At 44.1% G+C, this 15943-nt stretch overlaps 1 protein-coding gene across 8 annotated transcripts in view; it reads left to right on the top strand.

The window, feature by feature from the left end:
- Nucleotides 1-15943, top strand: part of NRXN3 (neurexin 3) — a 1067046-nt gene that overhangs the window by 65371 nt on the left and 985732 nt on the right. For all 8 annotated transcript variants that reach the window (XR_009460233.1, XR_009460234.1, XM_059723130.1 and 5 more), the window contains exon 3: nucleotides 11652-12090. Coding sequence is in view for 6 of the 8 variants with exons in the window: in XM_059723130.1 (XP_059579113.1) it covers nucleotides 11652-12090 (439 nt within the window). In the remaining 2 variants the exon portion in view is untranslated. The remainder of the gene's footprint in view (nucleotides 1-11651; nucleotides 12091-15943) is intronic.

Raw genomic sequence — 15943 nt, forward strand, 5'->3', positions numbered from 1 at the left:
GTCGGAAATTAGGTAATACCAGAATAAAGGTTGCCCACGCTACCTCAGTTCTACCTCTTTGTGCATATATGTTATGATAACGCCCTTAATCATATGATTACATACTATTTTTTTTCCACAGAGTAGGCTGACCATAAGGAAATCCAGGACATCTGAGACACAGCCCCCACCCCTCAGCTCTCCCGAGTCAGTGGTGATGCTGCAAGCAGAGGTGGGGGCAGAGAAGTGTGGTGTGCTGGGCAGGTGGGTGGGCAGTAGTGCCTGCCCACCCACCTGCCTCGCATGCTGTGCCACTCTGCCTCCCCACCATACTGCACCCTGCACCCCTGTCTTTCCAGGATGCTCATTTTCATTCATACTAGTCAGCTGGGACCAGCCTGTGAAATCTGGGACTGTCTTGGTTAAGCTGGGACGTATGGTCACCCTACCACAGGGCCTATGCCTCATTCAGTTCACACAGTGGACACTTCTCAGTGAATATGTAGCTATTCAGTATCTCCTTTTTATCCTCAGCATTGACTGAGTTGTCTTGTGCATTATTTACTGTATGCCAGCCAAACCCCGTACTGCATACAGAGCTTCCTCATCACAGAAACATTAATGAAAATATTCTCTTAGCAACCTCATGAGGTGAAATAATATGATTTTTTCCATTTTAAACATGGGGAAATGATATGCAAATTGAGATCAAAACCATCAAATGCTCACTGTTTTGATGCCTGATTTGCAATGCTTAGCACCTCATTTTTTAAAGTTCTTAGAATGTTTAGCACTCTACACATTAAAATAATTACTTTTCAAAAACTAAGTTGCAGGTGTGAATATCACACACTTTGGCAAACTAGGTCCACGTGTCACACTGGGCATTGAGAAAATGAGGGTAACTGACAAAAGTGATTGGCCCCCTGGAAGCACTCTACAGCCATGCCCTGACAGAAGGGCATTGCTGCAGTGTGCTTTAAAAGTCCCCAGTCAGATGACAAATTACCCCTCATCTAGTGAGGGTTTAGATGAAGGTGCTCCAAAGCAGACCACCTTGATTAACCTGTCAGTCCCTGCACATGATTGGGGCTGGGCTGATGCAATCCAGCCCTGCTCCTGGTGCTGTCTGCAGGACAGGAAAGGGGTGGAAGGGAGGGGAGAGGACTTTGGCCTGGGGTTTGCCCAGCCTGACCTAGAGGAGCATAGGTGGATTGTAGCTTCCCCACCTTGTGGCCTCCCCAGCCCCCTCCCCCTTCAGCTTAGGCTGGGCAAACCCCAGCCTGGAGCTCCCTTCCCTCCCTTCTCCCCCTCCCATCCTGCAGACAGCACTGGAGCTTGGATGGGCAAGGGGAAGGGCAAGGGAAGAGAGGCTGCAGGCAGGCAGGCAGTCTCTCTGCCAGATCAGCTCCAAAGTAGAGCTTGTTATTCCCCTTCACTTTCCACTTTTTGTGAAGTACCATGAGTTAGAGTGGGGAGCTGAACATCTGTCAGTGCCCATAATGACATCACTCTGTAGGCAGGGCAAAGGGCTGTCCTGTTGGCATGTAGGAGTTGTGAGGTTGTGTTCAGCAGAGACACATCCTTTAAAGAATATAGCTACTAAATGTGAGCAGGTCACTTATGAGCAGGTGCCAACAGATTTTTCAAAGTCTTATGATTTGGAAAGGTTTAAATACTCTTTTATGGTGGTAGCAAAGGCAGCAGGCCAACCCCTGATGCCAGAGTTTAAGTCCCTGCTCCAAAACATGGCGATCCTGGAGCTTCCTAATGAAACAGCAGCAAAAATTATTTTAACATGTCCAGAGCAGCAGATATTCCTCTAACTTCATTCTGAGAAACAGCTAAAAATAATAATAAAAATGAACCAATTGGCCTGGGAAAGGCTCCCAGCATGGAAAATGTCAAACCTAAACTATTGGGCTGATAAAGCTACAAAAAACTGGAAACAGATTCTTCTAATGGAAAGGCTTATGAACCTTTCTTGCTCTAGGCCTTGCTACTTATGCCTAGCAAGTACGCTGTAACCAAGTCATGGCTCTTTAGGTCTTCACATTTGTGGTGAGTGTGAAAGGAGTGAATGTGGGGTAGAAACTGAACTCCTATAATTTGTCCGCTCAGGTCAGGGATGAGGCATATTGCTAGGAGATGAATGGGGTTTCTGTGATGAAGCATGATGTTTATACTGTCTACACTGTATGTGTTCTGTGACTGAACAGAGGACTTTAGTCTGTGGAGCTAACCCACCAACTTTCATCAGCCTCTTTGAGCAGCAGCACAGGGTGCTGGCCCTAGCTGGGGACAGCAGCAGCAGCAGCAAAGTTCCCTGTTCCAAACACTCCTGCTCCCTGGCCAGGTATTCCCTGCTGCCTAGAGCACCATTGCCACCATCCTTGGCTGAGCCCAGCTCCCTGGGCAGTCACTCCTCACAGTGGAAGCCCCCAACCTGGCAGGAGAATTGCAGTGGAGGAGGAGGGAACAAGGACGCATTCCCTGCAATCCCCTGGCTGGCGCAGCAGCAGCACTAAATTAACTTAAAAAATTGAAACACATTATCTTTGACCTGCCCCCTTGCAGTACTATACTAGGAAGATTCTTTCCATTTTTGCAGTATGATTATAAATTTATCTAACTGAATACAAATAATGTTTAATGTTCCCATCCCCTAAGTATTAAGGTGTCATTGTACGGCTATTTTTCATTAGGAGAGCAGATTCAACAGTCTTATACTTTTGAAAACTTTAATCAGAAAGTTGACTTAAGATACAAAAAATGATTTAACATTTAGTATTACCCGGGACAGAAGTCCCGGGAATCCACCCACGTAGGAAACTGAAGTCTACATTTATTGTTTCCTGTTAAAAGCAAGAAATCCAAAATGTAAGTCATATTACAACAGAATGCACTTCTGTGGTTCATACATCATGGTGCAAAACCAACCAAAATTCAAATTATGGAGTATTTTGCATTTCAGTCAGCAGTATTCACTATAGGGTACAGAAAAAGCAAGCTTAGCTTAAGCAAAAATGCATTACATTACTGAAGTCAGATGTTAAAAGTTACTTTCAAGCTATTTGATCTTTTCTTTAGTAGGCTGCAGGTGCTTTAAATTGACAACTTTGGAATCTGTCTCTGTTAGATGCTTAGGTAGATATTATGGTGATATTTGATGGTACTCAGAGGAAGCCCATGGCAATGCTTTGTTTCTGTCCAGCTACTATACCAAGCTAGAATGTAAGAGAGCTGGCCGGAGCTATACTACAACATTGTGTGTTTATGTCTAGGTGAACATAGTTCTTCCACAAGGACTGGTCTCAGGCACCAGGTGCAGGGCTTCCTACTCTGGGTTTTGTCCCAATTCTGCATGGCAGGGTGAACACAGTCTTATACAGGCAGTCCTTGACTTACAGTGTTTTGACTTGCAATGTTTCACACTTACAGTGTTTCACACTTACAGCATTTATAAATTGACACCCTGTTTCAACTTTATGATGTCAGTTTTGACTTTACAATGCTTGATCCGATGCAACGCCATGCCAGCAAACAAGTTCGCTGTGTTGCTCATCTCCCTGGAGAACATCTGTCCAAACTTCCTTGGACACTTTCTTTAAGAAAGCAGACAAGACTCCAGAAAAACCTGCAGCCAAGACTCCTGAGAAGACTCCAGCCAAGAACCCTTCAAAAAGTCCAACCAAGAGCCTTTCACAAAGTCCAGCAAAATCACCTCAAAGAAGTCCTTCCAAATTAATATGATTGCTGTTTACAATATAAATACATTAATGTAGCTATGTTACTCATCTATAATTGATCAAGTACAACATTCTGGGGTATTTTTGGTAAAAATAGGGTATCAGGCCTTGGTTCAGGAACAAATCCCCCATTTATAACATTGTTTCTTTTGAGAAAATTGTTTCCAAGTTACAACTTACAGACATGGTTTTCAGGAACCAGTTGTATTGTTAGTCTGAGGACTGCCTGTATTCCAAAAATTTCTCTTGAGGTGCAGAGATGTCTTTACCTGGCCTAAGCTGTAATTTTGCTTCCCACAAAGTACTGAATTCTCAGTATCTGTTGAATAAGATCTAAGAAGAAGCTTTCATTTTAATATAGATCTGAATGATCATTTTTAGCTGCATACTGCCTAGTACAGTTGTTGGGCTTGCTTTCAACCTTCCAGTCTCAGCATATAGCCTGTTTCCCTTCTTTTTCTCTCCCTTAATCTCCTATTTCAGTGAGTGTCTCTATCTCTTCCCAGCCTTTTGAGTCAGCCCTCTTGGAACTAGCTGTTTTTCTTTTGCACTTTTCCATAAACACATCATTCAGAACGAATAAGGATCTTACAATGGAAATTTACTTTGTGTAGAAAAAGTGCAAATAGTTTTGTTTAGAAGGATTCTGGTCCTAATTTTTTGCAGGATAAACCCAGGGTTATATCAATTTCAGGTAACACCACTGTAACCATATTTAACTCTTTTTAGACCAGATTTGATTCTTTATTAACTCTGTTAAATTTATCCTATCCCATGAAAGGCACAAGAGCTCTTTGCTGGTACAGTGAACAATGGCTGCACTCACACCTTAAGCATTGTGTATAAATGTTATTACCCTGACCAGAGTGTATGTGAAGGTACACTGTCAAGAAGATCACATGTCCCAGCTCCAAGACAGGCAAAAATCTTGAGACGTTTATAATTAAACCTTCTACAGAATGGGAGGAGTAGGGGACTGTAGGGTCCTCACACAAGAGAAGCAAGGAAAAGATCAGTATCTCTCTTGTCCGAGACAGGGAATATAGCAGATGAACAAACTGTTACTGAAGAACCAGCTAAACCTGGACTGCCTTCTTTAATCTGGATTTCTGTGATGAGTAGTAGAATTCACTCTCTCTCCTCTGCTTGGTAATAGGGACATCTAGTGACAGTCAGGTTAACTGGAGATGCCTGTTACCCAAGGGGAGAATATCTAGAAGCTACCTGCGCCCAAGGCTTTGTTTCCTGTTTAATAGCGCCAGCTTTGAAATGAATTGTGTATCGGCTACCTGCCAAGCCTGAATATTATCCTTCCCCCTCTCTCTCCCTTTTCTGCATCTTCACTTGATTGCAAAGAGACTCTTTTCACTGTTGTGAAAAGCCATCTGATTAGGACTTTCATTAACCCGGGAGCAGAGCTGCTTAACACAGCCAAGCAGGAGAAATTCCTTATGTATTTCAGACTAGTGAAGTTGCCCATTTTGTAGGAGTCTCAATACTAAATCGCCCCTTTGTGTGTGTAGCTTAGCTTGAAACAAATTCCCCTCCCCAGCCAGTGTAAAAGAAATCAGACTATCAATGCTGTTTTCTCTGTGCACCACAAAAGAATCATGTCCTTCCCTGGGTCCTCTTGCTGCTGATTACCAAAGACCTGTCTGTGTCTACACCAGCTCCCTTCCTGAGAAGCTTGTTTACCTCCTGTCTGATTCATTAAGTGAGCAGTAGGCTGAGTTATCAAGGTGGAAGCCTCTATTAACCTACAGTTATATTTTGAGAATCAGCCCTGATGGAAAAAGGAAATACTGTTACTCCCTCTGCGATTGTCTCATGGAGTTAAGTTAAAATCATCATTTATTTAAGTTTGAGTGAGGGCTATTTTGTGAACCTCCTGAAATGCTTCAGACTTTCTGCCCAATCCTCTTCCCCTTCTTCCTAATGTCTTTTGCATGTGCGGGGCTGAAGACTGTATATGTGTGTCCAAACTGGAAAGGATCAGCTTGATTATTTCCCCAGGTGTCCAGGCTTCATATGATACTGGTTGGGTAAGGGGCAGAGTCAAATTAATTGCAGAGGAGAAGGGATTTTATATCCTAGCATGCTTTTCAGTACCAATATCCACCACTTCAGCAATGGGAATAGTCCCCATTCATCAAAGGCTTTGTCTACACTGGTGCTGACCCACAGATACACAGGAATGTGCATTGAATGAGTCAACAAATAGCTCAGTTTGGGCAAACCCTGGCTTGCCTTTTTTCAGGTATACTGATGGCTGAATAGGGAATATTTCTGAGTGTAGACATGGCTTTGCTATTTTAATGTCAGTGAGGAGATGTGAAGAAAGCCTGCTACAGAGTGTAGACAAGTACTTGGGTGCCATTTGTATTTTTATGCTGGTGATTTTCATTGATACTCTTCCCATAAAGACACTATTGAAACAGTGTCCCAGCATGTTGCAAGAATTCATGTGAATGTCTCCATGGGCAGTGCTCACTTCTCTGAGTCAGTATTGAGTACGGCTCCCTAGCTTGGAATTCAATGCATTCCTCCTGCAATTAATATTCTGGTGACTTGAATCCTTAATACGGTGTTTCCCACCCTTAACGATGTCTGATCAGCTCAGAGGTAAGTGAGATGAAAAGAAAAAGTGGGAGTTTATAAACTTGCATGTCTGGGGTTTTTTTTGGTACGCCACCAGAAACATGATGCTGGCAGGCACTAGGGCTGTGTGAAACAGCACCATTTCATTTTGACTTACAGATTCATAGATGAAACTTCCGTTTCTCCATTTCAACAAGACAGTGTTTCATTTTAAGTTTTGTTTTGTTTAGTTTTGAAACCGCTGTTTCGTTTCATTTCATCAAAACCGTTTCGCTGTTTCGCTGTTTTGACACTGTTTTGATGTTTCGCCCGTAAGATATAATGGGGAAGCACAAAACTGCCTATAATTTTGTCATTTCTTGCCTGATTCAGATGAAACTTGCCAGGATGGTAGCCCCTTCTCAGGCCATGAAGCTTGTCAAGTTTCAAGGAGATGGGTGTAGGGGTTTTGAACTGCACCTTAAGTTTTGAAAACAAAACTTGTGTCACATGTGTATGATAAGGCACAGCAGGGTGAAAACTGCAGGGATGGTAGTCCCTGCTGAAGCCATGAAGCCTGCCAGTTTTCAAGGAGATAGGTTTAGGGCTTTCTTGGAAACTGTACCTTTGGCTGATGACAAGTGAAACTCGTGACACGTGTGACCTTTTGTGTGTGCTAAGGCACGCCCTCACAGGTGCTGGGGCCTCTACATGACATGGTAGTGTGCCCCAATAAGGTCTCCCTCTCCCCTGTGGCCTCACCTGGTTCACCACTTTAAATGACAACAGGTAAAATAATAACTTAGTGAGCAGTAGCACCAGCAGCATCTCAGGCAGCCAGACTGTGACAGAAACTTTCTTTCCTCTCCTGCAGGACTTTCTTCTCTAGCACCTGCCAGAGAACTGTCCCTGCCAGCTGCAGCCCTGGGGCTTAGATGTGCCCAGGGCCTTGCATCCTTCTGGTCAGGTGCTAGGGGTGTTGGTCTACAGACATGCCTTGGCAGACAAGGTAAAAGACCCTTTGGGTCAGTCTAATCTGGTATCTTTTATCAGAGCAACTAAATAGTTACTGAAATATACCTTAGCAAGCTTTCAGGTTGAAAAACCCTTCATCAGGCGGAGGAAGCACCAGCAGTTGGTCTGTGTGTGCTGTTCCTGGATGGAAGGAATAGTAAAGAAGCCAGAGGCTGGCGTGCAGTGCAGGCAAGAAAGCCAGTCAGTGAAAATGGAAATGGAGGCATCAAGGGGAGAGGGACAGGCTAGGGTTGGGGAAAGGGGGATGTAGCAGTGTAGGTAAAAGTGGAGGGGTACCTGGGGAGTCAGATATTCAGCAGGTTAGTGTGTCAGAATTCCAATGTCTGCATAGGCAACTGGTGCCAATCAGTCCTGCTGACTGGGGGGGAGAGGTCCCCCGTGGCCAATCCCGCGATGGCTGATCAGCCAGTGCTTGCAGGGGGGGTACCAGCGCTCCCACCTGTCCCCACTGCCCATCGCCTAAGCGGCAAGTGCGGCCAGTCAGGGGGTGCACCGGTGCTCTCAGGAGGTGCACCCGCACCCCCTGTACCCCCTATGCATTGCCACTGAATGTCTACATTGAGTCCATGAGTTTCTGTACCTACTACCTAGGAGGTTGATGAAATGCAGTTCATAGGCTCGTCTGTGAAAAGTGGTTTATAAATTCAAACAGGCACTGAACCTCACTAGCACCATCACCAGAAGCCAAATTCCTACAGCCCAAAACACAGTGAATGGAACCAGGTCATGCCATGATAAAACTGCGCACCAGAATGATCGTGCACTGAAAATTTTTAAAGACAAGAACAGAATACCACCTGTCTCCAGTCTCTCAGGTCTGATCCTTAAAGGGAATTTACAAACCACTTTTCACACACAAGCCTATGAACTGAACTTCATCAACCTCCTAGGTACAAAAACTCATGGACTCAATAAAAACATTAGAATTCTGACACGCTAGAACCTGCCAACATATGATTCCCCAGGTGCCTCTCCACTTTTACTACTTTTGCTACATCCCCCTTCCCCAGCTTGTCTCTCTTATGCCCTGATACCTCGGTTTCCATTTTTACTGACTGGCTTTCTTGCCTGCATTGCATGCCAGCCTCTGGCTTCTTTACTATTCCTTCCATCCAGGAACACCACACACACCAACTGCAGGTGCTTCCTCAGCTTGAAGAAGGGTTTTTCAACCCAAAAGCTGGCATCCCAGGCAGCTAAGCTGAGCTCACCTGGAGCCTCACAACTCCACTGCAACCAGCAAACCTCAGGCCTGTCAAAGGCGTGATGGGTCTGGGCTTTCTGCAGCCAGGACTGTGTGCATGTGTGTGGTGCCTGGAGCTTATGGCACCTCCTACCCACCTTTCACCAGGGGGATCTTTGGTCCTGGCATTTCCTGTGTCACCAGCAGTCCCACCAGGCCTCCCCAGCCCTGGCAGAGTACAGTTTTAGTGGTCATGCCCAGGACCTTGGGCTCCTCCTTCCCCATAGCCCCAGCCCATACATCCAAGTTCGTCCTGGCATTGAAGCTGAGCAGGGACATGTTCTTCCCCTGCTGGCTGGTGATACAGTGAGTGCCCTCACCACCTCTGAGTGTGAGGCATTAAATGGTTTTTAAAAAGTGAAAAAAGGAAATAGGTACAGACAGAGTGACGTGGGTGGCATTCACTCTGTCTGCACCTGGAGCTTGGGGAACCCCAGCAGTGGGAGGTTCACCTTGAGGAACACCAGCTGCTCCACCAAACCAGGGTCCAAGCAGGTGCAGTGGGGTGTGACTACATCCCCAGCAATGCTGAACACTGTCTCACTCAGAACACTGGTTGGTGGATAGGATAGGTGTTGCTCGGTAACTGTGGCCAGATCCGGCCACATCTGGCTGTGGCTTGCTCAGTAGGCCAAGGGGTTGCACAGCAGCAGCTCCATGTCCTTGGTGAGATAGGCAGCCACCAAAGCCTGAATGCTACCTGTCTGATGGTGGGGTCTGGTGCCTCTGGACCCCACCCTGTCTTTGGCCCACACAGCTGGAAGGAAGGAAGCAACACACAGTTACCAGCTGTTTTACCTGGCCTGAGCCCTTTTACCTCATGCCCCGCCACCAAGCTACCCCAGCTGGGGTATTGGCGGTCCAAGCTGAGCCTGCGAGGCTAGGGGTCTCCGTTCCACCCCCTTCCCCAGCTCCAGCTGGGCTTCTTGAGAGCAGTTTTGCCCAGCTGGAGCTAGAGGTAGGGGTGGAATGGAGCCCTCTCACCTCGCATGCTCAGCCTGGTTCCCCTCAATACCCCAGCCAGGGTGGGAGGCAGCATGAGGCGGGGGGGCTCTGGGATTCACCACTGCAAATAGAAACATCCGCTAGTTAATTAAGCCACGTTTCCATTCTCTTTTGCTTTCCAGACTGGCAGATTTTCCAGACTTTTCTTTAACTGAAGGGCAGAGATGTGGGAATTTCCACAGAGATTTTTTTTCATATGTATTTGTCTAGTGTTAAATAGTTCTTAGCAACAAAAAAGTTTCAGGAAATACTTCAAGTCTTAAATTTCAAGTCTTTAATTTTCACTCTCCTTTTGTTTGTAATACTACAATCCTGCTAGTTTTCTGGTTGTCCATAGAATCCTCTAATAAGGCAAATGAAATGCTAGCCTCCCTCCCCATCTAAACCTAAACTAACCAAACTGAACAATTGTTTGAATTTTTCCATGTACCTCTTGAAGAAGTAAAGGAGTTATAAGCAGAATTTTATTTGCCCTTTGAAATTGTGCTTCAGTGAAGACATGGGAGCAGGTGTCTCCTTTGTGTTGTAAAATTGGTGTGCGTAATTTGTTTTTAGCACATTTACACAAGTTGGCATTAGAGATCAGGGTTTGGTTCACAGTGCTATTAATTTGTATGATATAAAGCTTCTTTACTGAAGTGACACAGATAGAGAGTACTTAAGCTGTGATGTAATCAGGAAATTCAAGCTTTAGAGTTGGCACCACTGAAGGAATAAAAATCTGGTATATTTTGCTCATAAAACTTTAGCAAATACATTGTATTCCCTTTTTCATGTGAATTAATACATATATTAATTTTTGGAAAGGACTGTAAAAGTTCAGAGTACTAAAAATAGAATGACCGTTGCAAAAATGGCTATTGTTTATGTGTCAATACTCCCCTCTACTGGGCCGAATGAGAACTACCTGCCTGTGTCATGGCCCCAAAAGTTAACTGAATTTTTCCTGTAGCTCAAGTGATTTCCTCTTACTCTTTCGGAGCAAGATGAAAGGAGCTCTGTTCCTGATACCACTGTGAAGTTTATTGTGGCTTTTGTGAAAAACTAGTGACAGCTGTAAAGTCCTAGCTGGGTACACATTGCTTCTTAAAAAAAGGAGTTTGTTTATTTTAGATTTTTCCCAAGCCACCCCATTCTGTTTTCTTCCTTCTATATTTGCAGTAGATTTTCCAGACCTTACTGACACCATAAGCCAATATGTTTTTCCTGTTTCTTGACCCCCTTCTAGGATAAAGATTGGCCAAGATAATTGTCCCTGTGTAATTTGTACTTATAGCAGTAATTATCTACATCATCATGGTGGCTATTTCTGTTTGGGACAGATCCTGAGATCATGTTAATAAACTTTATTACTTTATCCTTATTTCAACAAACTCCCATTGACTTTCCTGGGAGAGTACCTACTTTGAGTATGTCTGTCTGGTCTGGGAAATAGGGTCCTCTTGTTCATTTAACTCCAAAAGACCCTCTTGGTGGAATGGCAGCCTCTGGAGCATCAGGACAAAAAATTGTACAGGGTTGTAACTGTTTTGTGTTGTACGTTTTCTTTGTAAGAGAAATACACTTTTTTTGGATCCAGGCTATAACCTACAATAACTTGTAAGTGAAATGCTAGAACTAACATATACTGTTTAAAGGAATTTATGGGGCTAACAATGAAACTGCAGTGGATTGCGTCGACTCACATTGGGGCTACACTGTCTTGGGTATTTTATATAAGGTCTGTACAAATGGAGCGTCTACAGTACAAGATATTTGGTGGTGGACCATGCTGGGGAAGAGGGTCTGTTGGTAGGGTCAAGTGTACTCCCCAGACTCCCCAAAATGTTCACTGCCACCTGCCTGCCTACCTGATCTATGGTATTTATAAAGCACCAACTGCTGTCAGCTTCAGGCAGCATTCTAGCTCTGTCCTCCCCCTCTGTCACTATGTATGATTCTCCAGTGGTCTCACACGTCTCAGAGTCTTTTTGGGGTATTACTTTCTCAAGTCTGGAAGGGTCTTGGGGGTGTTTTTATTGTATTCAGGATTGATGTATGGTGTTTTTCCTTGTGTCTGACAGGTTGTTTATAAGAATAATGACATCCGTCTGGAACTGTCTCGCTTGGCAAGAATTGGTGACACCAAGATGAAGATCTACGGGGAGGTGAAGTTCACATGTGAGAATGTGGCCACTTTGGATCCCATCAGTTTTGAGACCCCTGAGGCGTATATCAGCCTGCCCAAGTGGAACACCAAGCGAATGGGCTCCATCTCCTTTGACTTTCGTACCACTGAGCCTAATGGACTAATCCTCTTTACCCACGGCAAGCCCCAGGAGAGGAAGGATGCCAGGAGCCAGAAGAATACCAAGGTAGACTTCTTTGCAGTGGAGCTCTTAGATGGGAACCTCTACTTGCTGCTTGACATGGGCTCCGGCACTATCAAGGTGAAGGCCACCCAGAAGAAAGCTAATGATGGAGAATGGTACCATGTGGATATCCAGCGAGATGGTAGATCAGGTAGGACAAAGTAATCTGAAATAGGTTCACCTTTTTGGCTTCTGATGGCATAGGGTGTAAACTTCTGGGTTTTAAGATTTCTTTGGGCCTGCTAGAAGAGAAACACTTTTTTGCCAGAACTCAGTGTTATTCAATATATTTTACCCAAGAGAATAAATCATTTTTGAAGAGCCAGGTATGAATGAGATGTTTAGTGTGAGCTGTGGAATAATCCAACAGAGAGGACAGAACTAGTTCATCAGCATCTTTCTTTTTAACCCTGTGTAACCTGAGCGATAGTCCAAGAGAAGGGATTGAAGGGATCAAAGCAGGTGCACAAGCACTGTGGGAGGTGTAGGGACTCTCCTCCCCCTATAGAGCAGAGTCAGACCACCACTGGGGACTTAACCATATACCTTTTAATGAGAGAACAATACTGGGAACATAACCAATATAAACCAGGGGGTAGAGTGGACACTACAATGCCCCGAGGGGGCAGGATTCAACAAAGGCTAGACACTTACAATCATAGACATATTCATCCAGTTGACAAAAGACAGGGTTAACCAAAATATAAAACACAAACAGCAGAACAAAGAATACTAGTTGGTGAAATATAAAAGGCACAAAATACAAAATGTCAAATAACAAGGAATATAGGGGTACCTGGAGGGGGAAAACACAGCAACCCTTTTTGACTGCAACAAGGATTTCTCCCTGTTATTTCACTCAGCCTGGGTAGGACTTGAACTTGGGTTTCCTACATGGTAGGTAGAAGCTCTACCACACAGCCACCAGTACTAATACTATGCCAAGTTGCTAGAGGTCTTGACCTTCCAGGAGGCCCTGTCTCGCTTCGTGGCCTCTTATTAGAGGAGCTGGAAGCAGAGCTGGGAACCTCTCAGGTCGCTGCTCAGATTCTTGCTGGAGCTGGGGAACTTCTCCTGGTGGCTGCACCCTCTCATAGGGGATCCTGGAGCCTAGCGGAGAGCCGCTCCTGCTGGCTGCATGCCTTGCTGCTGAGGGTCCAACTGCTGCCTACAGGTCCCACTCCTTCAAGTGCTTCTGGGGCAACTGTTTCTGCCCCGCTGACCCAGCTCTTTGCCGGCTCTTTGAGACTCCTTCCTTGTGGTCCCTCACTGGTCTCTCCTGAGTCAGCTGCGCTTCCCCTTTTATCCCCCTCCAGGTGACCCAAGGGGCCAATCAGGGGACATGAAGGGTGAGTCTCTGGAGCCTGATTGGTGAGGAAAAGGAATCCCAAGTCCTTCAATCATCTTTTACCCTTTCAAAACCCCTGGGCTAAGTCACTACCAGCTAGCCCGTCACACCTGTGTAATTTGTACTTGTACACACCTGTACTTATATTACACCTGTGTAATTTGTACTACATCATCATAGTGGCTACTTCTGTTTGGGACAGATCCTGAGATCATCTTAATAAACTTTATTACTTTGTCCTTATTTCAACAAACTCCCGTTGACTTTCCTGGGAGAGTTGCCTGAAGAAACACTTAGTAAAAACCAAGTAAGAACTTCTAGATGTGGCTTAATACCCTCTAATGCATGTAGGCTAATGACCTGAACTAAGTGAGACTAGATAGCACAACTAATAGGTAGAAACTTTCAAATTAGTACAAAGTTGTGGAGAAATAAGAGGTGTTGACCTATCATCTTGGCCAATCTTTATCTTTTTCTTCAGATGGTTGCTCTTTACTCCTCACTTGGCTTGCTGTTTCCAAAATGTTTGTTAGTATGAAAATACTTGAATTCTTTGCCCGTGTCCAACTAACTCCTGCTGTCAATGCTGAAGTATCAAACAGGAGGCAAATTCAGGAGTTAGAGTCATGAAGTCAGGGTATAAAGGTGAAGTATCAGACAACAGTCCAGATCAGGAGTCATATGCACTGGCTCAAGGATAGGCAACATTAAGCAGGCTTTTTCTGCTTCCCTGAAAATTCCTTAAGTGGCTGAGTGTCTTGCTTTCTTTGTGGCATGGACTAATGGAAATTGAGGACAGAAGAGTGCTCAGGGATAGATGGGTAAGAATGAGGCATTCTACCCCTGGTAGAGGTGTGTCTTTCTAAATGGTGAGTCCTCATCCTCTATGTGATGAGCATGAAGCCTTCAAATTTCCTTGATGCTACTTAATTTTAGAGTTGAATCTAGTTTTCTATGTTATTAGTAATAATCCCAAAACTATATATCTAGGCTGCAGAGGTATTTTGTTTGTTTCTGACATTATAAGTCAAGCCATCATACTTATTAGTGTGCTGTGATATAATATCTGGAAATGAAATTATATCTTTGATTTGATTTTTGTGAATAGGTGTAAAGTCATGGACCATCAAGTAGTGGATGTCTTGCTTTATGTTGCTATAGAGGGAATTTGTTTCCATGTTCAACGAGGCTTGGGATTTGAGCTGTGACCTCCACTAGGTTAATATAAAAGCCCTGGATATGTGTTTCTTGGGACTTCAAACAAGGTTTTCTCAATAGAGGAAATTCAGCATTGAAATGTGCTTCCCCTTGGTTTTCAAAAGACTGTTAAGGATCATTGCAATGCCAACCTTTGACCAAATTGATGGTTGTTTCCATGATTCTTTGAGGAGTTCTTTGCATTAGATATAGGGGCCTTCTAGGTTTCAGTGTATATGATTTTATAGTGTTAGCAGCCAAGCTATTGATAGAAGTGTTTTCTAAGTGAAGATATAAATAAATGAACAAACTTTTAATTTCTGTAGATTTGCTAGAATTTAATTAACTTACAAGGGGGAACTCTGTTAATAGCATTCATTACTGCCTACTGTTTTGCTTGATCATATGGAGAATATATGATCCTTGCATAGGGATCAGGGTTACCAAATGTGCATAAATTTATGGACATCCCATAAATAACCAGGCTAAAAGCACCTATCCATAAATATTGTAAAAAAATTGCACCATCCGTGCAAAAAAAACAGCTTCACAAAATCAACTCCATAAAAACATGGAGCTGATTGAAGCTCTGTGGTTGGAAAAGTAGCTGAAGGCATCATTGAAGCACAGAAAGAGAACAGCAATACTACCTGATGTCTCACACAGTACCCTGAAGGCAGCTGTTTTCAGGGCTTTCTGACTCCTTCCCAGACCCTAACCCATGTGCTGCTGCTGCTTCCCATCTACAGTAATGCTGCTGTGAGGGAGGTAGACAGACAGTTGTCCTTTTTTTGGGGGACCAAGCTGGGATGAGAGGAGAGGGGCTGGCAGGTATAAGGCTGGAGGATAGGTTGCAGGAGCAGCATGGTACAAGGTGCAGTTGTGAGTATTGGGGCCTTGAGGAGAGTAGGGGACCCCTGGAATGGATACAGTATGGTGTAAAACCATTGTTGCAGTAAAATAGGGCTGCCAAACCAAGAACATTTTTCACTGATAATCTGAAAACTTTTTACTGACAACTGAAGTTTTTCACTTTAGTTTGAACCCACACCTTATTCAGGGCCTGGCAGAAGGCTTACATTTACATTATATAAAACATATCTCGGTAAAAAACATCTACCAGTAAAAAAAAAATTGTTTGTGATTGAAAAGTTTGCAGATTATCAGTAAAAAAAAGTGTTTTGGGTTGGTAACCCTGACATGGAATTCCAGAGTCAGAAGGAAAAGAAGTGAAGCCAAAGCTGTAACTGAAATGGCTTCTAAAAGCCTAACCAAAGAGGGAACATGTTTCAATGAATAATGATGACTGTGATTGACAACATTACCCCTGGGAGGAGTCTATCTTCTCATGGAAGGAATAACCTGTTGCAGGAATAACCTGTTTGTTGCACAGCAGGAAGGTTTATTGATTGCCTGAAACCTGATCAGAGACAACAGACTTCAAATTAAATGTGTTCTG

The sequence above is a fragment of the Alligator mississippiensis genome, chromosome 2 (assembly GCF_030867095.1).
Source record: "Alligator mississippiensis isolate rAllMis1 chromosome 2, rAllMis1, whole genome shotgun sequence".
Lineage (NCBI taxonomy): Eukaryota > Metazoa > Chordata > Crocodylia > Alligatoridae > Alligator > Alligator mississippiensis.